The 25,899-nt window shown below is 42.5% G+C and overlaps 3 protein-coding genes across 4 annotated transcripts; 2 read left to right on the top strand and 1 right to left on the bottom strand.

Annotated features, from left to right (window-relative positions):
- The first annotated feature begins 170 nt into the window (after positions 1 to 170).
- On the top strand, positions 171 to 7,640 carry pgap6 (post-glycosylphosphatidylinositol attachment to proteins 6). Its single transcript, XM_079173731.1, has 13 exons — positions 171 to 314; positions 885 to 1,068; positions 1,227 to 1,428; positions 1,957 to 2,084; positions 2,166 to 2,431; positions 2,528 to 2,868; positions 2,978 to 3,077; positions 3,487 to 3,601; positions 3,893 to 4,035; positions 4,263 to 4,441; positions 4,783 to 4,929; positions 5,029 to 5,145; positions 5,312 to 7,640. The coding sequence occupies exons 1-13, from the start codon at positions 251 to 253 to the stop codon at positions 5,639 to 5,641; spliced, it is 2,316 nt and encodes a 771-aa protein (XP_079029857.1). The 5' UTR covers positions 171 to 250; the 3' UTR covers positions 5,642 to 7,640.
- A 1,968-nt stretch (positions 7,641 to 9,608) lies between these two features.
- Positions 9,609 to 16,651, bottom strand: rgs11 (regulator of G protein signaling 11; the record flags this gene model as incomplete). Its single annotated transcript, XM_079172523.1, has 16 exons — positions 9,609 to 9,747; positions 9,826 to 9,908; positions 10,633 to 10,771; positions 10,857 to 10,944; positions 11,582 to 11,697; positions 11,889 to 12,002; positions 12,315 to 12,376; positions 12,470 to 12,493; positions 13,022 to 13,090; positions 14,164 to 14,245; positions 14,334 to 14,410; positions 14,615 to 14,673; positions 14,947 to 14,998; positions 15,224 to 15,330; positions 16,292 to 16,342; positions 16,555 to 16,651. 16 exons carry the CDS (start codon positions 16,649 to 16,651, stop codon positions 9,609 to 9,611), a joined length of 1,359 nt encoding a protein of 452 aa, XP_079028649.1.
- Positions 16,652 to 18,012: 1,361 nt separating this feature from the next.
- ints15 (integrator complex subunit 15) lies at positions 18,013 to 21,942 on the top strand. Of its 2 annotated transcripts, none has more exons than XM_079172521.1 (8): positions 18,013 to 18,095; positions 18,505 to 18,705; positions 18,840 to 19,061; positions 19,225 to 19,390; positions 19,500 to 19,777; positions 19,899 to 20,136; positions 20,785 to 20,824; positions 21,529 to 21,942. In XM_079172521.1, the coding sequence occupies exons 2-8, from the start codon at positions 18,511 to 18,513 to the stop codon at positions 21,752 to 21,754; spliced, it is 1,365 nt and encodes a 454-aa protein (XP_079028647.1). In that variant the 5' UTR covers positions 18,013 to 18,095; positions 18,505 to 18,510; the 3' UTR covers positions 21,755 to 21,942. The 2 variants fall into 2 exon arrangements, with proteins under 2 accessions (XP_079028647.1, XP_079028648.1); XM_079172522.1 differs by having other exon boundaries at positions 18,023 to 18,095; positions 18,461 to 18,705.
- The last annotated feature ends 3,957 nt before the right edge of the window (positions 21,943 to 25,899 follow it).

Genomic DNA, 25,899 nt, shown 5'->3' with positions numbered 1-25,899 from the left:
TTAACAATATTTGAATATGATCTATTTTAAAATTATACAAATTATCAATGAAATGGCATTTTGTTCTCGGACGTTGATGTGAATGATGTTCAGTTTTCCGACGGACGCAAAGGCAGCACGTGACGTCGTGTATTGACAGAAATCCAGGAAGTGCTGCGAGTGGAGAACGACTTCTCCTCAGCGATAGATTGGTGCGACGTTACAAGCGGTTAAAGGACGATGTAATGGTTCAGACACTCGTGAAGGAAACATGGAGTTTTGTTTTCTACGCGGTCTCCTTCTCGTCGCCCTGACGACTCGGACGTCAGCAGACGGTGAGTGTTGTTCAGCACGAGAGACGAAGACAGAGCTAACTGGTCCTAGCATGTTTGCTAACTGTCTCAACATGCGAGTTTACCTGAATAAACGTTTTAGTCCTCATGCACTCACGTTCACATTGTTCAAGAGACATGTCTGTCTTCACTATGATGGTATGACTGTGACAACGTGTATCTTTACAGTATGTATCAGGGAACCATTCTACTAATTGTTTATCTAAGTTAATAACAATAAACTGCGAGTAGAGTGTTGCATATTGACAACAACAAAGTCAGTGCGAGAGCTTTTGTTTTGTATTTATTCTCATTTAGTTCTAATTTTAGTCAGTTGTGCTCTTTCTCTCTCTCTCTCATCTCTTCATCTCTCTGGCTAAATGTCCCCAGTGTGTTATTTTTAACTAAAAGAAAATTTTGTATCATTAATTGTCTTTTATCACATACATAGATCATCGTACTTGTATTTACAAACTACTAACTTACTGACTACTACAGTATGTATATTAGTGTACTACAAGCAGTGAAACTGTGTCTGTGCCCTCTCATACAATGAACTCGTATCCCCTGCAGATGGACAGGTGACATTTGTCTCCGAGCTCTCGTCCAAACCGGCTCAGAAGTTGTCCAGGTATGGCTGGTACGGCAACGTGAGGCTGCAGAGGTTTCACATACCAGAGGAAACGGCCATCGCTCGCTGGTTGTTCTCCGTCACCAAGGGCCACACCTTCCACTGTGGACAGCACAATGTCACCATGTGAGACCATGACAACGTCTGCCCACTTTCTACTGTGATTTATTCTACTGTTGTGACTCTTCTTCATCTCTTTTGATCCTTCTTCTGGATTTACTGCAGACGCTTTTATTTTGTTCTTTGACACTTATTTTGAAACTCTCTCTCTCTGTCTCTCGTAGCCATATTCAGTATGGTGCCCCTCCAGTGATAAACCCAACAGGGAAGGTGTTTCCCAACGCTACACTATGGAGCCCCTGTCTGTCTCTGATCCTACCGGTGACTTCACAAAGCTCCACGACCTTCAACCTCTCCAATCCTGCTCCCGGTGATTGGTACGTTGGGGCCCACTTGCCTGAAGATGATGGGCGCATCGAGCAGAAGGTTTGTATAGAGCCGTATACAGTATGTGCTTTTTACTTTTTGTAACTGTTTTTGTTGTTTTGAGTCCTGATGAAGATTTCTTTCCCTGGACATATGCACACAAACAGAACGCTTTTGAAGAAAGATGAGATCACTTATTTTTCACGTCAACTTCATCTCTCCGTCATATTTGTCTGAAAAATAATTTTGTTTTGTATTGAAAGGCCAAGATAAAGTGTCAGTATTCATATCATGCTCTACTTGTAAATGATCCTTTTACCCCAACCTGTTCCACCGGAGCAGGAGGCCGGTGAATTGATTCTTACGTAAAGTAGCTGAACCACATTCTTCTGCTTCTTCTCTTTTTGGCCTCCGTTCATATTTCATAATTGCAGCGGGTAGTGCCGGCGTGTTTACCAAATGGCTGGCCTTGAAAGAAACTTCCTATTTAAATTTTACCTTATATCTCTGTAATTGTATTTTTTGTGCGCATTTGTCCCCCATTGTTCTACATTGTTTTCTTTATTTTTTTCTCTTTCTCTCTCTTAGGGCTTTCCGTCTTGCTCGTACTTCTTCCAGCCTCAGCTATCAATCAGGAGGGCGGTGGACACGCCCATTTTACCGCAGGGCACATTCCTCCAGCAGACCGCAGCGCCTGACAGACCTGCTCGCCTTAAGTAAGCACTGTCCGTGTGTGCATTTCTTTCCTCTTATCAGTCCGTTAAAAAGTCCAGTTGATTTATTTGTGTGTGTCTCAGGTTGTATGTTCCACAGTTTGCCTCCTCTCTCTCCGTCTCTGTGGCCGACTGTTCGTCAGAGGAGGGAGCCGACGGCGGAAACTGTTCGCTGGTCCTCAGGCTCGGCTCTACCTCTCTGCAGCACCGCCCGGTAACAGTGAACTGCTCAGGGATCGGCTGCTCTGCTGCTCTTTCTAACCCACCATGGGATACCTGGGTACGAGTTGTCGTGGAGAGCAGCCTAGAGAACCGTACTGTGAGCTTTAGTATCGTCTCAAACACCACAGGTGAACACAGGCACACACGCTTCCCGTAAACAAACATTCCACGCACTATGTCTGTGTGTAACTTACTCTATCCTGCTCTGTGTGTGTCTCCCTCAGTCGGGTGCAAGCCAAAAAGTGTCGGCCTCAAAGTAGATGATGACATCAACATGCTCCGAGGCAACCGCAGCTTTACCAACTCAACATCAGCAGGCAACGACTCCCTCATCACAGCCGCAGTCACCTTGAGCAACGACTCAGCATCCCTGTTCACCCCTCCGTCGGCGTGTGTGTGGAGCATCCCGGTGCTCTACGAGGAGGTAGACGTCCTGTCGCTCCGATTCACTCCCGCCAGTGGACCCAACATCAGCGTCACGGATACACACCCCACGCTGCTCACCTACCCGCTGTACACACACGCCACCGGGGGAACACTCAACCTACAGCTCACACTCAACTCTGTGAGTACTGGTGAAAGACTACACATTCACTCTATCCTGATAAAAGCCTGTTAGAGTTGAGAGTGTCAGGGTTGAGCTTACGTGCTGTTTTACTTGTGTGTGTGTGTAGACCAATGTAACCCTGGGAAACACTAGCAGCAGTGTGGTGGCGTGTCTCTCGCCGAGGGCTCCGGTCCTCGAACTCAACCACTCTCAGCCCTGTCGCACAGGTAGCGCAGATAACCAGAATGATTCTTTTCACATTTACACTTAGGAATTGATGCATTAGACACCTGGAAATACCTGCAGCAGCTTCATGAATCGGGTAACATTAAGACAGAATAGCAGAAAATGGGGTTGTAGGATTGATGATGACTAACACACTTGGAGTAGCAAACAAGTACAAGTTAAAATATACATACTTTCAAAGGTGTTTTCCTGCCTTCTTCCAAAGGCATGCCTAGATATGTAGCAGCTGTGCTCTGACTTAGAAATAGTCACGGTAGAACTTCTAAGCTCTTATTAGGAAATAGGTTTCATTGAACCATGCAGACAAAAATATATCTTAAAGCTTGACTTTGCATTCTGAAAATAGAATTTGGAGAAACTTCTCTTGTAAGTATGTATGTGTATCTGCAGCTTTGTTTGGAGGGTACGGTGTTGAAGTGAATGCCAGCGTTCCCAAAGCTGTGGTCCGGCTGCCTTTCCCTCAGTCAACAACATGGTACCTCACCCTGCAGCTTACATGCAACAGGTAACACACACACATGCTGCATTTCTATCTCCATCTAAAAATGTGTGTCTTGAATATTTCTACATATTTTCCTTGTGCATCCTCCCTCAGATCGAGATAATACTCTCAACAGACAATAGATGTTTTTTAAATTCACACACATATAGTCTACACATATGTAATGCCTTTGTAGACGTGTTCATGTTAACATCATAAACATGTTCACACCATGTTAGATTGTGCAGCGAAGGCGTTTGTGGTTGGCCGTGTGTTTTAATATGTAAAGTGTGTGTGTGTGTGTTTTTCTTGCAGCAGCGACTGTGGTAATATATCATTGGTGTCTGTGGTCCCGGAGGTGTTTATCAGTGCCTGTGTAGAGGACTGTGGGACATACGGTGAATGTAGACTACTGAGATCCTACAGCTACCTGTACGCTGCCTGCGTCTGCAAGGCTGGTAAGACTCTCTCTCTAACACACACACACACACACACACACACAGACATAAAGATACTTTTCTTTGACTTAAATAACTGAAGTAACTAGTCTCTTTGCTTAACCTAAAATAAGAAGTGTCCTCACTGTATCCCTTCTTGTAATTTACTGATTAATTCCACTGTGTATTTATTTAGATTTCACTGAGTGTGTGTGTGTGTGTGTGTGTGTGTGTGTGTGTGTTTGCAGGCTGGAGCGGTTGGGGCTGCACTGATAACTCAACAGCTCAGTCGTACCGTCGCCAGTTGACGGCTACTCTGCTGCTCACGCTCAGTAACCTGTCCTTCCTGCCTGCCATGGTGGTGGCCATCAAACGCTGCTACATCACTGAGGCCTCCGTCTACCTTTTCACAATGTTCTTCTCTACGGTAACGCACACACACATACATGCATACATAGCCATGTTTCTAGAGTACTGTTCATCTTCTATAAGTATAAAGTTATGTAAGAGGGAAGGATCTCCTCTGAGTTCACATTCTGTCATTTACGTCCATTAAAGGTGTTGTTTTTGCCACTGATTTTTCCCATTCTGGATTATTATTATTTTGTACATTTCTGTAATAAGCTGATTTTGAGTTATATTAGTCCTTATGGACACATCACATCTATATACATGTGTTATATGTGACTGTGGGGAAGGAGAGCCTTCAAGGCAGTTTTGTAGCATTCAGAGTAATGTGGTTTTTTTCTTCTTCTCCTCATATTGTAGTTTTACCACGCCTGTGACCAGCCGGGTGTAGCAGTAATGTGTATAATGGACTACGATACCCTACAATATTGTGACTTCCTGGGGTCGGTCTGTTCCATCTGGGTCACCATCCTGTGCATGGCTCGCATCAGAGACACATTCAAATATGTAAGACGCTGACTATTGCCTATTTTCACACTGAACTTAAAATGAATACATTTTATGTGCTAAGATGTGTTTGTAATCGTCTTTGTCTTGTGTGTGCAGACTCTGTTCATGCTCGGGGCTCTGCTCATAGCCATGTCTATGCAGCTGGACCGCAAAGGCCTGTGGAACCTGTTGGGTCCCGTCCTCTGTGCCATACTGTGCATGGTCACTGCCTGGGTGAGACATCCAATAAAGGGAGTTCATGAAACAGTATCTGATGGGAATATGCTGCTGACTTCCTCGTTGATAAGAAAAACTAGGCGGTCACAATGGGGAGAAAAGAAAGATTGTGAATAAAACAATGAACTTGCTGTAATCCAGTTTTTTTTTTCTTTGTTTACAGGTGTACCGAGGAGTGCAGCGACGTCATTGTTACCCGCCTTCGTGGAAGCGCTGGGTCCTCTTCCTGATCCCCGGGGCAGTCTGTGCCCTGGTCGGGGTATGTTTGTACATCTTCACTGAGACAGAGGACAACTACTACTACACACACTCGCTGTGGCACATCCTGGTGGCCAGCTGCGTGGTGTTCCTGCTGCCGCCGAAGGAGAAGAACAGGGAGGCGTTGGGCTGGAGCCGGGGCTGGAGCTGGAGCTGGAGCTGGGGCTGGAGACCCCGGGTTTGTGGGTACACTCTCTGTCAGAGCGACAAGGATGAACTCTACACGGTCACATAGTAGGACAGGAGAGGCTGTAAGGAAGCAAAGTGCACTGCAAACATTCACTTAAGGTAAAAAGATATCGTGTTGACAAAATATTTGAAGACTCTGACTCTTCAAAGTTTCTTAATATCTTGAATAAAACATTTAAAAATCTAATTTAGACCTATGTTCTCATAGGTCTACCATTTTCATGTTCACATTTACAGATGGTTTGAAACTCTTCTTATATTTGAATGAAAAAGATCTGAAGAAGACTTAAATAATCTTCAGACATCCTGAAATACACACACACACACACACACACCATTTAATCCAAATCAAATCTGCTGAAACCTTGAAGGTGGTTCATTCCACAAGCTTAGGTATGAACATTAAAACCTCCAGGTAGCAAACCGCCTGACCTTTGACCTCATGACCAGCGGCCTGTACTATGAAGCGAGTTAAACGCACCGCTCAGCGGTGGTCATCAACCCAGGGTTTCTCAATCTGGCTCTGAGTGCGTTCACACAATCACAAACATGGACGAGTCTGTTGTCAGTCGAGCGGCACATTTTACAAACGAAGAGCAAACTGTAATATGAGACAAATACGAAGAAGTGGAACGAATAATTCCAGGCTAACAGGAAGGAACACAGTTGCAGCTGCAAAACACAGGAAGATCGCCGACTATGTGAATTTACAGGCTGAACTGAATACACAAATGTAATGATAGTCAGGTCTATCCTCTAGATGGGGCAGTGATATAAGCCTTTTAATTTACGCATTCACGCCTGTCAGTCTCCACTCGTACGTGCATCGTCTCTTTTCAAAATAAACTTGCGTCTTCACAGGAAGTGAGGTTTAGGCAACAAAACAGAAGGTTAGGTTTAGCATAAGCATGGTTGATGTTGACTTTACTGACGAATGACTCGCGTGACAAAATGTCAACGTTTAGTTTTTAGTTTTGCACACGAACGGCGGCCTGTGTCTGTTTAAACCTGAAGTTACCTCGCTCTCCGTAGTACAGGGCCCTGGTATTTGTACATATTGTGTATGTACATGTAGGCTATGAAATCAATGTTTGAAATATTTATAAGGAATCTCACTTTGTGGAACTACTTTTAATCTTTATATTCAGATTATCATTGAGTCCGCTGATAAAAATATACAATGTTCATAGTCGATGTAAACACTCCTCTCATTCTTGGCTCTTCTTGAATTCAGTGCAAAAAAGATTTGAAAGCTATTTTTGATCCATTTGAGATGGATGCTTGATTATTAACTGCCATGTAGTTTAAACAACCTTTCAAATAGTTTGGCTTTGTTCTTTCAACCATATCGCCTGGTCTTCATCAGCCAATGAAATGAGCTTGTTATCCTCAAAGTGTAATTGCAGAACAGCTTGATAAATTGCTGACCACGTGTATCACGCCTTCCCACAATCCACCTCTTTACGTACTGTAGGCCTGTAGCAGATGGCCCGACGTTAACATCCACCTTTCTTTTCTTGTCTGCTCTCTGATCATCTCCTGCTCTAAAATTTACCAACATTCATCCTGATGCACTTTTATGATTAAAAAGCTAACTCCGCTATGTATATGAGTGGCCACTATGAATGTATATTCAGATTGCTGTGTGCAGTGCCTCCTCTTGTCTTTGTCTTTCTGTAAACGAGTGCTCTGTATGAATGTGTGTGTTTTGTCTGTTGCACCGGTGAAGCTACTGAGCACTTTCCATACTTTATTTAATGTAAGACATGAAATATGTGTTGTCTTTTTCTAAGCGTCCCCATGTATTGATGATTTTCTCATTATGATTTTGCACAGGTTCAAATTGAACCCTTCTGGCACCCTTACATAGCCTTCCTTTCTTTCTTTTTAAATATTGTGTTTACTCTTTTTAGTTATCACATTTAATTAAGAGTATGAAAGGCAAGGAAGAAATGTGATGTTCGATGTAAAACATGATTTTACTTCCTTTATCGGTCTACTACTTTATCCAAACAGCATTTAGCCCACCAAAAATAAACCTGTGGTATAAAGAGAACTGTTTCATGATTTTTTCCTCAGGCACTCACACACACACACACACACACTCTCACACACTCTCACACACTCACACACACTTGTCACGCAAAGAGAGTGGATGGGCAATGGACGAAAGCGGATTATCATAATCCTCAGAAATATAGCAAGTGCTTGTTTGTTGGAATACACATTTTAGTGTGTACGTGTGGGTGTGTGTGCACTTGTATAAGTATATTTGCTTGTGTGCCCATATATGGCTTACCTCCATTAGTAAATCCGGCGGCCTCTCATGTCCTGCAATGCTGACACAGATCAGTGCTGCAGATCACAGCATCTAGCCTTACTGCTCATTGTTTTTTTAAATCGAAGCAGCAAAGGCCGACATATCCTTTATTTTAATCCCTCGTATGAACCAAGCTTATAAATACTGGATTCGGCATTTCCCATATGCAACTCAAAACTATATTTCATTAGATCTAAATGCCCTTCTCTTTAAAGCGCCTCGTCAACAGTACATAACAAAGGTTTTCTATCTAACTCGAAGACTTTAGACACAGCCGTGAAACACAGACTGAGTAGTGCTCCTTATGATGAATAACCTGACATCTGTAAAATCGGTGGAGTGCCGCTTTAACCTGAATTGTCACCTAAAAGGGAACTTTGCTCAGTAGTATTGGTAATATGTTATAAGTCCCCATATACCCTAATTATTCATGTAGACATTGATTTCATGTGCTGCATTTAGAGCAGTGATTCCCAACCTGGGATTGAGATGATTAATAGGGGTAAAAAAAGAAATAATTAATGTGTTGTCAACTAAATTATGTTTATTTCTTGTAAATATTCTGTCCTTTTGAAATACTGGATACTTTCACCTTGTCAGGAAAAGGTTGGGACCCACTAATTTACACGGGTAAATAATGCTAGTTACTTTGACCACATACAGCCAGTAGAGGGAGCCAATCCAGTAGAGGAAACTGCAGCTCCCACGGGATCAATGGAGGGACTCAAAATCTGAAAGGTTATTAGATGAAGGGGAAATGTGTAAAAACAGAAATGAATACGTTCAGACACAGCAGCAGAAGATAAAGAGAACAGCATGTCACCGTAGGGAACAGACCTGAGCCAATAGCAGCTGGTTTTTCAGCTTCTGGAAGTTGCTGTCAAATGCACCGAGTGACTGGAGCTCTATAATTCAATATTACAAAGCCATCACATCTGAAGTTTAAGAAATGCTTAAACAAACCATATAAAGGTGCTTTGTGCTCAGAATAGACCCAAGGGCTACAAAGAAACAGATCACATGAAAGACGAAGAAAAAAGAAATGAAAGCATATCCACACATTCACAGTTTACCACAGTATGCAAAGCTGAGAGCAAAACACAACACTGAATGCCCTTGTGACATTTTATTGGGATGAAAACATGCTCGAGCAAAATTAACAGTGAGACCCATGACAATGAGAATTTCCAGCATGGAATGAACAAAACCAGCAGACTGTACGATAATCACACTCATGCTGAGGCAAAGTTCTGACAAAATACATATTTTACATCTCTATTGCTCTATAATCAACCCCTTTTTGCCTAAGCCTGCTTATGAGAGACAGAGTAGATTATAAAGGCTGCAGGGGCAGAAAGGAAGACTTGGTATTAGAAATCAATATCAAGAACAGGACTGAGATGCAGGACTGAGATGCAGGACTGAGATGGGATGTAGATGCAGAATGACTATGCAGCACTAAAAGCTCTTCTTCCTGCTCGTGCTCTGGGAATAAGATGTGATGCTGCTGAGGTACGCATTAACACCTGTAACAGAGATATCCTAGATCTGGTACTGCCGCAGCGGTGAAAGAAAAGCTCTGCTTTCACACAGAAAGTTTGACTTGAAAGAAAAAAGTCCTTGAGGGGTTACTTTGGTGACCGACAGAGACAATGGAGACTGAGATTGCGTCTTTTTTTTTTTTGGCCCGACATCAGACATGGGATCCGGCTGCAGAGTTGGTACCTGCTGGTCCGGCCCCCTTGGCATGCCCGTCTCCTTCTGTCGCGTGGATGACAGCCTGAGCAGGGGAGGGGCTGGAGTGCCGCTGGCGTCTCATGAAGGGGAACACACTGAGAGGAAGAAGTGTAATGTTGGAGAATTAAATCTATTAACGTAAAGTAAAAGTGGGGATTAATGTGTCATTTTACCTTTTCTTTGTCTCCTGGGGGACAATAGCTCTGGCCAGCATGTTCTTATATAGGTCAGACTTGAGATATCTTGGGTAAGAGTCCTTTACACACAAACACACACACACACACACACACGCACACACACACAAACACAAATTCAGCATTACCACCTAAATACGTTCCACTAGCTGTCAGCTAAACTTTAAAGTTGCCATTGTGATGTGTCTTGAAGAAATTCAATATTTAAACAAAGTTGGCAGAAAATTTATATTTTGACCAAATAAAATGTGCTCGCTTTGCATTCTGTCTGTATGGATGACACTCTTTTTGTTTATCTCTTTTTTGGGAATTAAACTCTTTTTTTTAAATTGTCAGGGCCACAAAATCCGGAAACCCAATTCAAGTGATCATTATTACGCTGATATTATGCCGATCCTTGTCCCCTGCAGATCTAAAACGTTTGTTTAATCGCTGTTAAATCATACCCTTCCAGGCAGCCATTGATTCTTTTCTTCTTTTCTGAATGGTATAAAAATCAATTAGCAGATTTATGAAGCTTGTTAAAAGATCGTCATATTCTATCGAAATGTATTGAAACCATTGGATCCCTGGAAGATACGAAAAGGTGCATTCAGATTCTTCACATAGTAGCATGTTTGGGAAATAATTAGCTGAAATTGTAATTTACGGCAAAGGGGCTAAAACATGCATTTCCGCTGGTACGGTCCATTCAGACTGAGATTGTGTTAAGCGTCCTGTTATTCTAGATCCACACCTAAAGGTGAAAGTCTCAAGTATCAAACTACAATGTGCCAGAGGTCAAACCTTCTTCATGAGAAAGTAGATGTGCATCTGTGCGTGGTCCATGACAAAACGGTGTGGATGTCTGATCCCCTCGAGAGTTTTATCCATCGTCTTACTGTCGATGTTGACCCAACGAGCAGCTCCAGGAGCCAGGAAGTTTCTGAGCCGCACACAAACGAGTTGCAGTCATCTGACAGTGAATATAAGCGGTGCCTTTCTGTGTGTTTGTGTGTTTGTGCGCTTACTTGTAGATCTCTTCCACTTTCTCTATGATCCTGGAGCTTTCTCCGTGCCTAATATCCTCACAGGCCTGCCAGAAACACAGGTTCTCCGCTAGCAGAGAGACAGACAATGAGATGTTGGGTATGTATGGAGGTGACCATGTGACAAACAATGACAGACTTTTTATATCGTGGTTATTAGCCTCTGGGGGAAACCATGGCCCTTGGCAATATTTCATAAGTCTGCATGAGTGAACAGATCCGATTCCTGCTTTATGTCTCTAGTCGTCCTCCTTATCTATTCTTTCCATTCCCCGAACTAACCATGTCATTAAATGAATCTTCTTTTCCACTACCTCAACCCATCTGTCTTTCACTGCTGGGATTGGAAAATGTCATTCGGGGAAATAATACAATTCTGAATGCTACTAAGAGTGATAATCAGTTTAAGATGATTGTCCTGTGATAACAGTTACATTCATTTTTATCTCTTTATTACACTTCTCCATATGTAATTTTGTTTCCACTATTCCATTGCCAACTTGTACCACGTGATGGTTGTGATTCAACCTCTAAAACGGAAGCTTGTTCAGAATAGAAATAAGAAGGTGGAAGCAAAAATATGTGATGTTTTGTGTCTGAATTCCTCACGCCCAGTTGGCTCGGACTCCATCCCCAAACCTAACCACCAAACGTTCTCACGTTTGTATTTTGAATATATTCCAACACTTCAGTGCACTCTTCCTCACCGCTAAACTCTTTCTCCAGGTAGATCATGAACTCCCGCCTCCCCATGATGTCTTTGAGAAGCTCCATGAAGCTGAAGCTCCAGCGTTCCACTCTGAGACGTGTCGGCGTTGGCACACTGCTCGCAAAACACACAGCGACAACACCAACACGTCAGCTGACACAATGAATTACTGTGGTAACTTTGTAGAGATGTTACAAAAGCTGAAACCAGCCGAAACCAAATTACTTTCATTCATTGGACCACTACAGTGGACCGTAGTTTGGATTTGTTATAACATGTGTGTATATCTGTGTGTATTTTCTCACATTTCTAAATTCATTGTCCAAAGTGCGGTGTCATCAGAGATCCAGGGGTTACTGGGAAGGCAGCCTTGCATAATGGGGTCGTGGTTCTGGTACTGCTCGCTGTATTTCACAAAACTGCACACACACACACAAATGCAGAGGCACATCATACACAAAAAAACACACACACACAGTTCTATTGGATTAGTGCTGCCGATCATAAGAGTTAATGGCCACTAATTCCAACTTGCCTCGGGAAGCATCCATTAGTGGCTCTTATAGTGAGAGCACTAAGCCTTATGTGCACGTGTGTGCGCGTGCACGCTGGAGACGTAGAGCTCGGTCCAGGCAGTCCAGGACTGCAAGTCCATTAGTTCTTGTGTGCACGTGCACATGTGCATGTGTATGTGTGTCCGCACACGTTTGCTCAATCAAATTGACACGTACCCTTCGAGGCAGATGGATGACTTGACACGGTTCCTTCCAAGGGCCCTTCGACAGGTTTCAATCTGTAAACAAGGGACAAAAGGCACACAAAGCGAGCTCAAATATACACTCAATGCACTTAAAGTGAGGGTGTATACAATATATATGATGTTTACCTCGTTTTTGTAGTAGTCACTGTTCTAGTTCTGTTAAGAGAAACACAGTGTCATCACTTTTCCGTTACACATTTACACAGTCATATCAATAGTAGAAGGCAGCCTCCCTGTGTTTGTACGTGTTCACCCATACAAACAATGGCTTTAAATATTAAAGCAAGATATAGTCTGACAAATGAGGAATGTACGTTGTGAGATCATATACTGGTCATAACATAGAATATATATAATTAAGATCATAGATGGCTATTTGTCTTTGCTGCTGCTGCTAATTAGAAATGGTTCTAATCAGCCACCATTTCCATGTTGGACAATGAAGGTGGCTATCATGTCATGTTCAACCTCTATTTATGATTATAAAGACATTGTAATATACTGTAAGTGTCCATACTATAGTAAAGCTTACTTTCACACTTACTTTGAAACCATCCCAGCAGCAAGACAGAAGGAAAACAATAAAACAGGGACGGAGGAGATGCACAGGAGACACGTTATCACAACAGACTTTTGAGAGGAGAACAGGACATTAAGAAATGTGATGATGTCACTGACCAGCGTAACTCGTGCGCTGAAGTTATTTGGTCTCTCCAGACCCATGTCCAACACATTATGTGCCCCAGGCTGAAAGAAATACACACACATACTCACATTAAATAACTTAAGTGTAGTGTGTGTGTGTGTGTGTGTGTGTGTCTGATGAGAACATGCGTGAGAGTGGGCACTTATCTTCCTTGAGCTTTCCACTCCACTGGCTCTGATTTTTACTCTCAAGCTTCTCTTTCTTTTTCTCCATGTCCTCGTCCCTAATTCATAAGAGCAAGACAAGATGGAGTCCCTCCTCCAAACCCTTGACCTCTGGTTCACCCTCTCACTTCCTGCCCCCCCCCCCCCCCACCACACACATTTTTTTCCTTTCTCTCTGACCCTTCTCTCTACCTGTCTCCGTCTCAGAATCATATGGACTGCAGTGGTGTTTAGACAACATAAAGAAAGTGGAATATGATGATTATTCTTTCTCTCTCTCCCTGTTCCTCCTCCCCTCTCTCTCTCACTCTCTCTCTCTTTCTCTTTCTCTCTCTCTGTCCCGCTCTCTCTCTTTCTCTTTCTCTCTCTGTGTCCCGCTCTCTTTCTTTCTCTTTCTCTCTGTCCCTCTCTCTCTCTCACTGTTTCCCCTGTTGTCAGCTGAGGCTTTTACCAGATGGGTTGAATATTTCATGTAGAGGCAGAAGGGACTGTGAGTGAACATTAGTGGGACATCTGACTCTTTTAAATACTGTAAAACACGTTTCTATAGTTGTGTGGGATGAAATAGCATAGTTTAGTTTAGCAGAGCGCAGTTATAGCATAGTACAGTATAGCAAAGTTCAGTATTGTATAGTGCAGTTATAGTATAGTATAGTAATGCATTGTACAGTATAAGAATATGTAACAGTATAGTGTGTAGAGCAATATAGTATAGTATAGCAAAGCACAGTATTATATAATATTATATGATGAAGAGCAATATAGTATCACCACTTTGGTATAGTATAGTATAGTATATTGTATCATAGTATAGATAGTATTGTACAGTATTTTATGCCAATCCAACACAGTGGAAAACACTGAACCGTGTATTATAATATAGTATAGTTTAGTGTAATGTAGTACATAGTCTAATACAACACAGTAGAGTACAATAACAGTTAACGTACCGGGGGTCTGTTGATGAGCCAGTAGGCCTGCTCCTGACATTCTAGAACAATGCGGTCAGCCTTCCGCCTCTGTTTGGATGCTCTAAACGTAAATCACACTGTAAGTTTGTGTATGTGTGTGTGTGTGTGTGTGAGTGTGTGTGTGTGTGTGTGTGTGTGTGTGAGTGTACCTGAGTTGCTCTCTGGCTTGCATCACCACAAAGTCCCAGGTGTGGTTGATCCTCTTGTGTAACACACTGTACCTCTCCTAAAAAGGAAGAGGAAATGGGACAAGGGATGAAAAAGAAAAGAAAAAACACAGAGAGAAAAGAGGACATGAATTTACAAAAGTAATAATGATATAAGCCTGTTAGCCCAGACTACGGCATAATTCACAATGCACGCGCACACACACACACATGCACACACATTCTCTCTCTTACTTACACACACAGACACACACTTTGCTCACCTTTTCATACTCCATCAGTTCTCCTTGTTTTCTTATGTTCTTTTTAGCCAAATAGATTGCTGATGGCATATAAGAAGGAAAACATAAAATAAATAAATGAATGAAAGCGGTTTAGAGATGTGTAACCTTATCAATATGTATGTTTTGCCCAAAGCTCCTGTAAAAGCTTAGCAGAACTCTTTTAGTTGTATTTGAAGCTTTCTATTCACGTTTTATAGTGTGATGATGAATGGATAATATTTGTTCTCCCTCACATCTAAATATATAGTAAAGGGACTTTACTGAGATCCCCTCTTACCCCTTCCGGGTTGTTTTTTTGTGCATTGCCTTACCATAGTCCAGCTCTGACGCAGGCCACCGGGTACTCGTCCAGAAGTAAGGAGTCTAAGAAAAACAAATGACCTTTTTTACATTTGATTGATCGTGAAGCGGGTGATTAAAACGTGGCAGCAGAGAGTGGCAGATGGATGGGGGATTAGAAAGTGGGCTAATGGAGTGAGAGAGCGAAAAAAAAGTCAAAAGTGGGGAAGCATTTAAACTGGAAGGAGGGACGGTGGCATTTTACAAGCAGGCAGAATAAACATCCTGCATGAGGGAGGACCGACTCACCTGGAAGCGGTAGGGCGACTCGTCGGGCCGTAACACAAGAGATCTCGGCTCTTTGAGAGGGTAAATGTACCCGTATCTCACCAGCATCCCACTAACGTGCAGTGCCTCTGTTAAACACCACAGAAGACACAAATCATCGCACAGTTCCTCACAGTTTCACTTTCTTTAGGTGATTCTGAGGGCTGCATTCTTAAAGTTGTTCACCCAGCCTTCTATTTAAGCTTACACACCGTTAGGGCTACTTTAAGGCAGGTTTATCACTGTATGATGAAAAATCTGTTTCATTAGTGGTAAAGCTCTCAAATTCAGCAAACTGAAAGTGGAAAATCAATAATAATCAATCAATCAGTTGGCCACAAGGAATACTTACAGTTGTGTAAAATACTGTGGGCCTAATCTATCGTTCCTTTTTTTGTTTATCAAACACCTGCACCCTGTCAGCAATCTCTCTCAAATTAAGGCTTTGTCCCAGTGATGAAATGCGTCATCAGTCTTCAGTCGCCCCTCATTTGTTAAAGAGCCCTACTTCCATGACTGACAGCTACCAAAAAAAGCTGTGCGATGCATTTTAATCAGCTCTTATCACTCTCTCTCTCCCTTGCTGACTGGCTCTTCTCTTTCCTCCTGTAATCTGCTCTGAGGCAAAAGGGACCAGCGGGCTATTTTTTTTCCGACCTCTAATTTACTTCACCTATGATAAAGTCTCCTGAGGTGAAAACTACCACAGGGACGCTAATTAAACCCAGATCATCAGGTGAGTTAATCAAACTTGGATCCTCTGGGGCTTACCCCGTTCTGTTTACTTGAAACAGCAACCCTCACATTACACACACACACACACACACACACACACACATACTTCACCACGTCAGTTTGAGAGAAAACACCATATCCTGGCAACACACTAGCAACGACACACAACAAGCAAGGGAAACGGGAACAGAGAATCTCTCTCTCTCTCTCTCTCTCTCTCTCTCTCTCTCTCTCTCTCTCTCTCTCTCTCTCTCTCTCTCTCTCTCTCTTTCTCTATCTCTATCACATAAACCCAAAATGTATCAATACACTTACCCTCCTCACAGATACTGTATTTCTGGATCAACCAGGCAATCATATCACGGCCTGAAGGAAAAGGAAAAGGAAAAAAGGAAAACAAAGGAGATAAGAAAAGAGGACAAACTTCCTCCCTCTACTCTGCAAAGCACACAGTATTCTCCAAAAATTCACTGCTGCATTATGCATGATCGCTGGGACAAACACAAGCTGCAACGTGCACGTCCACATAGAGATGCTAATGCCCACTGACATAACGGGACACATATACACACACTCACCTGTCATGGCGTGTGGAATGACAGTGATAAGGAGCCTCTGGTTTCTCATCTTCATACCCATGTCAGGGTCCTGCATGGCCACAATCACTTTCTCCATCTGTCAAGGCGACACACACACACACACCACACACACACACACACACACACACACACACACACACACACACACACACACACACACGCAAATGAACACACATACATTATGCAGATACACACAACATAGAAAAACATAGAAAAACACACATGCATAGGTCAAATATTCTGATGAAACACATATTGATGTTCCACCCTTCCATAACTTGCTCTCATCTTCGCACCGGCTACATATTTTCGGATTCACACAGTAGTTCATGATTTCTCACATTTTATGAAATAAGTAAAGCAGACACAGTCATTGTATCATACCTTCCGAAAGCATGCCATTTGCTCCCGGTTCCAGCCTCCTTTAGCCAGGGTGTTGATGGTCATCTTGCGGGCTGCTTGGGATCACTCGACGGGACGGTAAAGTGCAAGACCGAAGTGCAGCCGGGAGCGCGCCGCAGAGTGCACCACTGTTCTCTTTTTTCTCCATCGGGCGGTCCGGTGGCTGGCGGGCGCGCCCCTGTGTAGATTAGACGGGATTACAGTCTGTCAAAGTGATTTCCAATATAATATATAGTCCCTGTAGCGACATAACTATTGGTCCATAAGTGTTTTCTCTGTAACTGATATGTTTGAGCTCAATGAAAAAGATACAACTAAAATATCATTTTATAGATTCTCAAAAATATGAGATATAGCCTACTGTATACAAAAAGGTAAAATATAAGGTGTACAAATGTACAGTTAAATGGGGTTAAATCCTGGTTGTAACACAATGACACTACTTAAAGGTTAGGTTCGTTATGGCCATCCAGCCGCACTACTATCAAATATTTTGCATCACATGTCCCCTCTCTAAAACATGTAGCTTCCTTAATAAAATAGGCTAATTTAAAAAATAAATGCTACAGCCTATGAATAAATATAAAACACACAACTTTTTATTGTATTTAATATAGCCTTAATTGCGATAGTGTGTGTGTGTGTGTGTTTTAATTTTTATAAAGTTGAGGCTTTGTTTGCTAAAATAGGCTAATTTATAAATACATCCAACGGAAAATTTATTTATTAGTCTCCACTTTTCCGTGGAGACTAATAAATAAATGTAACTATCGTCGTCGTCGTCGTCGTCCCCCGTTTGTGTAATTATGTGCGTTATAACAAACAAAGATTACTTTTTAATTTAGAAAAACCTTACATTGTAGGGTGAAATAACTTTTACTCCATGTTTGGAGGTTTTTTAATGTGCCCTCGTGTAATTTACACTCGCTAACAAAGGATGATGTTGACATAAAAAAAAGCACATGCACTGACTCGGCTGGAAACGTCCATGGCCTAAGTTTTATCCCACGCAGGCTTCCGTAGTAGCAGGAAGTGGCGCTGTCGACGTTTGGAGACCATTCACTAGTCTCAGCCAACGTCGGCTAACTCCTTAAGTATATTGAGAGCTTTTTGCAGAGGTAAGACATCAACCAATTAAATACACGTGTTTTATTTTAAAAAGGCTTCAACGATAACGTTAGCTAACCGACGAAATGTTTGTTGCGCAATTAAAAACAGTCTCTTTAGCTAACCTTGCTAACCACCAGCAGTAGCAGGCTGGAGGAGAAGCGACTGAGTGTGAAGCTGGTCCACCTGAAAACCTACACAAACACAGATATATAGAAATGTATCGTTAAAATTAGACTTCGTTATTACTATTGTTGTATCGGTGTTCCTTGTACAGTCGGGTTTTTTTCTATTTCGTGTATAGAGAAGTAAACATAGACTGAGAATCAGTGCATTGTTGTGTTAGATTTTGTTTTATTGTAGTTTTTCTCTGCAGCACACGAGACACATCTCCGACATTTTTGTACGGGTCCCTGTTAGGTGGTGATGGGTGACATTCGTCAGTCGTTGCTGCCTCGCGATGTGCTGAGTGCCGCCAAGGAGCTACTGTATCACCTGGACATCTACATCTGTAACATGGTGCAGTCCGGGAGGCAGCCTCCTCAGGTCGACTCCAAAACCCAGGAGCTGGTGGAGGAGTTCATCCTGCATGCGCCTAAGGACAGAAACACCCCAGCTAGGGTAAGGCCTGACCCCTCAAATACAAATATATATATATATATATATATATATATATATATATATATATATATATATATATATATATATACACCACATCAATGCAAACATCTGGACCGCTCTTGTGTTCTTCTCAGAGGATGAGTGCTCTTCAGGAGCTCCAGCTCTTGGAGATCATGTGCAGCTGTTTCCAGGAACAGAGCCGCGATACCGTCCGTCAGCTCATGTTCTCGGCCCTCTTTAGTCTCCAAGGCAACCAGGCGGACGAAAGTCGCATGGCGCTTTTAGGCAAGCTGGTCTCCATGGCAATCGCTGTGGGCAGGGTTCCCATCTTGGAATGTGCTGCTACCTGGTTACAGGTGAGCGTTCAAACCAACCGCCACACTTAAACGTGCTTTATGGTTTGTATGTGTTTTGAGTGCTATTGTGTGGGATGTATTTCAACTATTTAGTGCCTCGCTCCATGTTTGTGTACTATGGATGTACTAAAAAACATTGTGCCTGTGGTTATGATTCCCTCAGAGAACCCACCGTGTGTACTGTGTGCGCCTGGCTCAGGTTCTAGTAGACGACTACTGTAGTATGGTGCCGGGCTCGGGGCCCACGCTGCAGAACATCCACAACGCCAGCCCACGCTTCTGCTGCCAGTTCATCACCGCTGTCACCACCCTCTATGACCTCACCACAGGTTGGACAACACAAATGTACAAAAACATCTAAAAACTGAGACCTATCAAAGGAGATTCAAGATCTTACATCCTTAACAACAACATTTGTGTGTGTGTGTGTGTTTTCAGAGGAGCTCACTCCTCCTCTAGAACTCCTCCAGATGATCGTGTCGTGGATCCAAGATGACCCTGGTCTGGTCCTAATCAACTTCCTGAACACGGCCCTCTCTGGCAATCAGCCAATTAGCCCACTTGATGTCACACCGTTAGGGGGGTTGGTGCGCTGGTGCGTCAAAGCCCCCCTGGCCTACAGGAGGGACAAGAAGGCGGGGTTAACCAATGGCACCGCTGAGGGGGAGCCAGAGGTGGGGCCTCTTTTCTCTGCTCTCCATCTGAGTGTCCTACAGGTGTGTGGTGTGTTTTTAGATACATTTACCTCACAGTATACATTTATAAGAAGTGTACAAAACACATCCAACATACAAAGAGAAGATAATCAAGCCATTGCCTTTCTTATGCCTCATGTAGGTCCTCATGCTCTTGCCAAACATACTAAATGAGAAGGGGCTTTACGGTCGCCTGGCGCTGCTCCAGATGGAGTCTCTGGCCGCACTGACCTCGGACCTCTCCAGGCTGTTGGACCAGGCCGACAAACACACTCACACATCATCCACAGATGCACGTGGACTGTCTCAGCTGGCCCTGGACCGGCTGGCTCAGGCCCTGCAGGTGGCCATGGCCAATGGAGCTCTACTCTGCTCGAGAGGTAAGATTATTAAAATGAAGATATAAGAGGTCCAGATGTGGAGGCTAGAAAAGTGGATGAAGGAGAGTAATTAGATTGTAATTGTCTTGTAAGTTGCCTTAAAGGCCAAAGTGTTGGTTGCAATTTCGGGTCAGAGACTGCAAATTAATTTGACAGATATTGAAATACATCCAGGAAGTGTCTTGAGGTCTTTTTACAAGCGAGACCTCAATAAATCCATCTGCGTGGTGGAGTATCATAAACTGAATGTGCACTTTTACAATAGTTGGAGATTCACTACTTTGCTCTGGTAATGTAGCTCGGTTAGGGCTTGTCCGTTCGTGCCTCTCCTGGTTGACAGATTATTTGATTCTGAACAGACTTATATACTTGAAGCTTCACGTTTCACATCCTGTTGGAATTTTTGTGATTGAAAATGAAACAAGCCGAATAGTTTCACAGTTTCATAGCTAGTGCGTTTTTCAGTTTTATAGGGACTGAAAAGCAAATGAGCATCAGGCTTCCACATAACTTTCAACAAGTGTGTGATGAATAAGCGACGACGAAACATGAAACTGACTAACTGGTTTCATCGGTTGTCATATATGGATTTTTTCATGGTGCTGTGGTGGTGATCGAGTGCTTATTTCATGCTGCTTGTCTCTACAGAGGACCTGAGAGCCATCTGTTCCCGCCTGCCGCACAACAAGTAAGAACCATTACCTGTCCATCGCCCTTTCACCTTGGAACCATTTCTATGGTTATCCGGTTTCAGCTAGAGCTAGAACAAGCACAGCATCAGCTTAAGGGTCAACTACTGATGCAGAGTATACCTTCATGTTAGAGGTAAACGTCAATTCACCAGATAATTTCCAGATGGGGGGTTAAGACATAAATACTTAATTTCTGCAGCCATTTCCGGCTACTTTTCCTTGACAAACAGTGAGCACCCTGCCAAAGAGTGCCAGGTTAATTCCACACACACTTAATGTTGTTTATGTTTGAATAATGTAAAGAATATATTACATATAAAGAAAATTCTGAATTATTTTCCTTTTATATAAAGTTGCATGTTTAAAGGGACAGTTCGCCCCAAATGAAAAATGTGCATTTTCCCTCTTACCTATAGTGCTATTCATCAGTCTCAATAGTTTTGTGTGAGCTGCCTAGTTTTGGAGAGATGTCTTCGTAGAGTTGTCTGCCTTCTCTTGAATATAGTGGGACTATATGGCACTCGGCTTGTGGTGCTCAAAGCGCCAAAAAAAAGTCATGACTCAGTTACTCCACAGACCTTGTTTTGAGAAGTTGTATGGAGGAACCCTTGATGTTTCTTAACCCTCGTCCTTTGTTGTGATGTATAACTTTTTTGTTTCATATCATTTATTCTCTTTATGTCTTGCGTTCCCTCAACAGTTTGCTCCAGTTGGTGTTGTCAGGCCCAGTGCTGTACTACAACAACATCCACACGCCTCCACTGGCCTTCAGCCCGCACGCTGCTCATTCCCCTATCGCCTCACACCCGACACACCCGACACACCCTGCACACACACCTCTAGCCACCCATCCCTCCTCTCACCCTCAGTACCCCGCTCAGCCTTTCATGACGGGGATGCCGTTCCCCTTCCGACCCAGCCACTAAAAGAAATAATGTCGAACTTGTTTGCAGATGTGAAGTTGTGTGTTTATGTGTGTGTGTGTGTTTGTTGCTGTGCATGAATGTATGTATGTGTGAGTGAGTGATGTATTATGTGTTATGATGTTAATGAGCAGATTTGCTTCTGCTGAAAGTCTGTGAGGCTAACACATTTGTCCAATAAATATTTTTTTACTTCACTTTTGATGTTGTTCTTCATAACGACCACTTGTGGGCACTGTTGTCTCACTTCCAGCACACCAGCTTTCACCTTCCATGTACTTCAGGACTTCATTTGAATTATTGCAAAGTACAATGTGGCATGGAACGAGAACTCTGCTGCTGCTATACTTTATGCACATTGTATGTGCTGTTTTTTTTTACTGTATGGAACAAGAGTTAAAGAGCTCTTAATTGTGGAAAAATATCCGAATATATTAGTTAGAAAAAAACAAACTGCTTCTTTATAATTCACACCAAGCAAGACTCCTACATTAAAATGAAATACACATAAGGGGAGGTACAGGAAAAGCTCTAGCATGACTGGACCCATGTAAGTGCAGGCAGACATGCCACCGGAGGCTACAGGCTGAGCACAAAAGGCACAAATATCTAAGACTAGACTGTTCACCTCTCTCCTAAACCAACGTGGGTCATTACGTAACCAAAGATGTCAGAATCTTTTGGAGCCGAGCCCTGTGTGGTCAAACTTGGCCCTGTTTTTAGACAGATAGCATATCGCTCGTCTGCAGCGCACCAAATAAATAGAAAAGACGATCAACCCTCCCATGAACCCCAACTACTCTCATCCTGGATGAGAATTGCATCATCCATAGTAGTTTCAGTGACTTTGACATTTAAGTACTTTCCACATTAGTACAAGCGTGAATTGGTGTTTAGTTGAGTTTCCGCAATCCTAAAGGGCATGTGTGTAAATCTTTTATTTTTTTTAAACCTACTTCCTGATATTCTATGCATGCTCTGTGTGTGCTGAGAAGGAAAAGAAGAACCATAGCGAGAGATACCTTTGTGTGCTACTACTCGGTATTGTTTCCATAAATATCAGTCACTGCTTCCTTATTTAGTTTACCAGTAATGTCTCACAATGGTGCAGCTCTAATTTATTGAAGACTTCCTGGAGCTGCTGTGCCAAGAGACAACCCGTCTTAGATCACCTCCATCTACATGTGAGCATGCACCTTGGATTCCAGATGTCGCCTCACATTGTCTCTCACAAGTGCACTGTGACAGGCTGATTGTGCTGAGTAAACTGTAGATTGTCTGTGGGCTTCCCCCTGCAGAGCTCATGGGCGGGTCAGTGATAAGGGTATCTTTTCTGGGAAAGTGATGCATTGCTGGTGGAAGGCGACAACAGATAATATTTAGGTAAAAATGGCGCGATCAAAAAGAGAGAGAGAGAGAGAGAGAGAGAGAGAGTGTATGTGTGGTCGCACACTTGATCAGGCTTCCAGATTCTATACATTTGTGTCGGTATTGGCAAAATCACCTCAAAAAGACAGGAGATTACACTTTCAAAATGATCTTTTACTTTCAACCTAAGATATGTGAAGGTTTCACGATCATACTTGTATTTCATGGCGTGAACAAAGCTCACAATTGCTCTACTGCACCTTGTATATGATTGCTTAACTATTCAACCTAAGTTTAAAAATTGCTTGACACCAAACATGCTGGTCAGAGCTGGTTCTGTCTGTGCACGGTTATACTGTATAGTTCTAATGGGATTTAGAAGAAATCTTGGTTTGGATTGGTCCTCTTCCCCCTTGCAGGTGTGCGTTGTGGTTGCGTAGGACTGTCTGTGTCAGCAGCTGCAGACTCATGGTTTCCTGTAGGAAAACAAACTCCCAAGGCCAAACACCAAATCTAATTCCTTGAGAACTCAATTTTCCGAGCTAACCATAAACCAGACGGGTGAACCTTTATTTTGAGTCCCTCTGAATTCAACCATGTGAGTCATTAGGCCACGCATATCTGCAGGGCTGGGGCTTTTATCAGATGAATTTCACAATTATGATTTTAAGCTTCAAGCAGGACACCCTAAAACTGATTCATGCTTGAAAAGACACAAAGCAGAAACAGAAAAGATAACAGAACTGTGTTTCCACTAACTTAGTTTCTCTCTAGGTTGTTATTTTGCATAGGAGAACACAGGTGTTCAGTGGTTTGACCCACTTCCTCTGCCATCAACAACATAACAGCAACAGCCTGACAAGAGAATGAAATGAGCACCTGGTGATTTGAAAGTGTAAATGGTTACTTTCAAAATGAGAAGACGTTAAACCTTTACTGGAGGAAGACAAATCAATCTCTTTCACCTAGCTTTTGGGAATCAGTATACTGTAAGTAAACGTGTATACAGCATAAGGTATCATCAACAAGCTGGTTTTGTCAGATCCTACAACATAAGACTTTATCCACAAAAGATTATAAGTCCAGCTGTGGTTGACTCGAGACCACCCTCAAAGAAAGGATCACCGCCACCGAGTTTACATCCTGCAAAGCCTGATCTCATAATTAACTTTACCTCAGCAACAAACAGATCTGAGAAGTCTTTGCTTTTGAAGAGAACACCAAACAGTTTTTAAATGGGATTTTGCAGCATTATGGGAAATGGAAGACATTTCCCTCTCACACAGGTCTGAGCTCCTCCAAGAAATGAAATGCTTCTCCGAGATCAGGCTGGGTTTAGTACAGTTGTTAAATCATAGTATTACAGTCTCATCTTGGTTTTATGAAAAAAATATGTAGAAGGATTTAAACGGTTTGACTTCCCTGTGTCTAACATGTTGATGTTCAGCAGGTAATATTTACCAGGTTCACTACCTTAGTTTAACCCGAAAGCATGCGTACATTTGCTGATTAGCAACACCGTCATAGAGATGTTAATCAAATGATATGATTTAGCATTGAGATCATAATTAGTGGTGCTGCTGTGCATTATGTTTCTGATATTCTTCCCCTCCTTGTGTGTGTAAATGACGAGGACAAAAAGATAAGAAACCTATAATTGAACTCCAACATTAGATGGATGTTATGGCAGAGTTGTCTTGGACTGCATTAGACTGTAAAGGTGTGCCTAATAAAGTGGACACTGAGTGTATTTCTCTCTGAACCACAACGTCCACCTCGTATTGGCTAAGTGAAAAGTCACGTGATTATCAAAGTCAGTAGGAGTTAACCACTGGGGACTATACATTTCGGCACAAAATTTCAACTAAATCCATCACATAGTTGTTGAGCTATTTTAGTTTGTATCAAAGTGGTGGACGATGCCCTTTGCTTCCTCAGAGCCACACCGCTGGATTGGCTAAACGTCTATTTTGAATTCAAGCTTATTCACAGATATTATACAACTTCAGAGGAAGTCAAGGACTCCCTCTGAAGTTCCTCAATGATGTTAATAGTTAACCTGTATAATCTCTTATTTCCTTGTCCCACAACGGAGGGGATACTAGTCGGTTAACACTTAAAAAAACAAGTACATTTCTTGTGCTTCTGCTTTGGACCAACAGTTAAATGCTCGTCAAACATTACTACTTAATGGTATTTGTTAGAAAAAGAGGATGTTTTCACATATAAGGAGGGAACTAAGGTGTTGCAAGAGGTGTTTCTTAATCATTTCAGTACTGTAGGTCTGGTCTTGCAGCCTCCTGGTTCTGTGTGTGCATACTGTACATGTGTTTCTTAAAAAATTACAATAAATCCCAGACATTTCCAGTAAAAGTCCAGAACCACCTTGCAATATTATTATTATGTTTTTTTTTCCCGGAGAAAACCATTCCTGTACTGTTTCCGCACAGTTGGAGGATCGTAATAGTGCCATGAGTGGCAGCCTCAGATATTATGGACATGTGTTAGCTCGCTGTGCTGTTCACCTCTAACGCGTTTGACTCAGAGGTAACAATTCAACACAGGCTAAGGAGCCATTATTACCTGTTGCGTGACACCAGCCAGTGTGAGTAATGACACAGAAAAAGGAGACGATTCAATCCGCTGACAGTCTCTATGGTGACTTTACATTCTTGGCCTGTGACTGCAGGAAACTACAACAACGACTTTCTGTGAAAAATGCAGTTGAACTTTCAGAACTCTAAATCTTTGAATGTGAGACCGCTGTTTCTAAGAGAACA

Source organism: Pholis gunnellus, assembly GCF_910591455.1.
Source record: "Pholis gunnellus genome assembly, chromosome: 14".
In the NCBI taxonomy this organism is placed as follows: Eukaryota; Metazoa; Chordata; class Actinopteri; order Perciformes; family Pholidae; genus Pholis; species Pholis gunnellus.
Note: the sequence above shows the minus strand (reverse complement) of the source record. Positions and strands in the feature narration are given on the sequence as shown.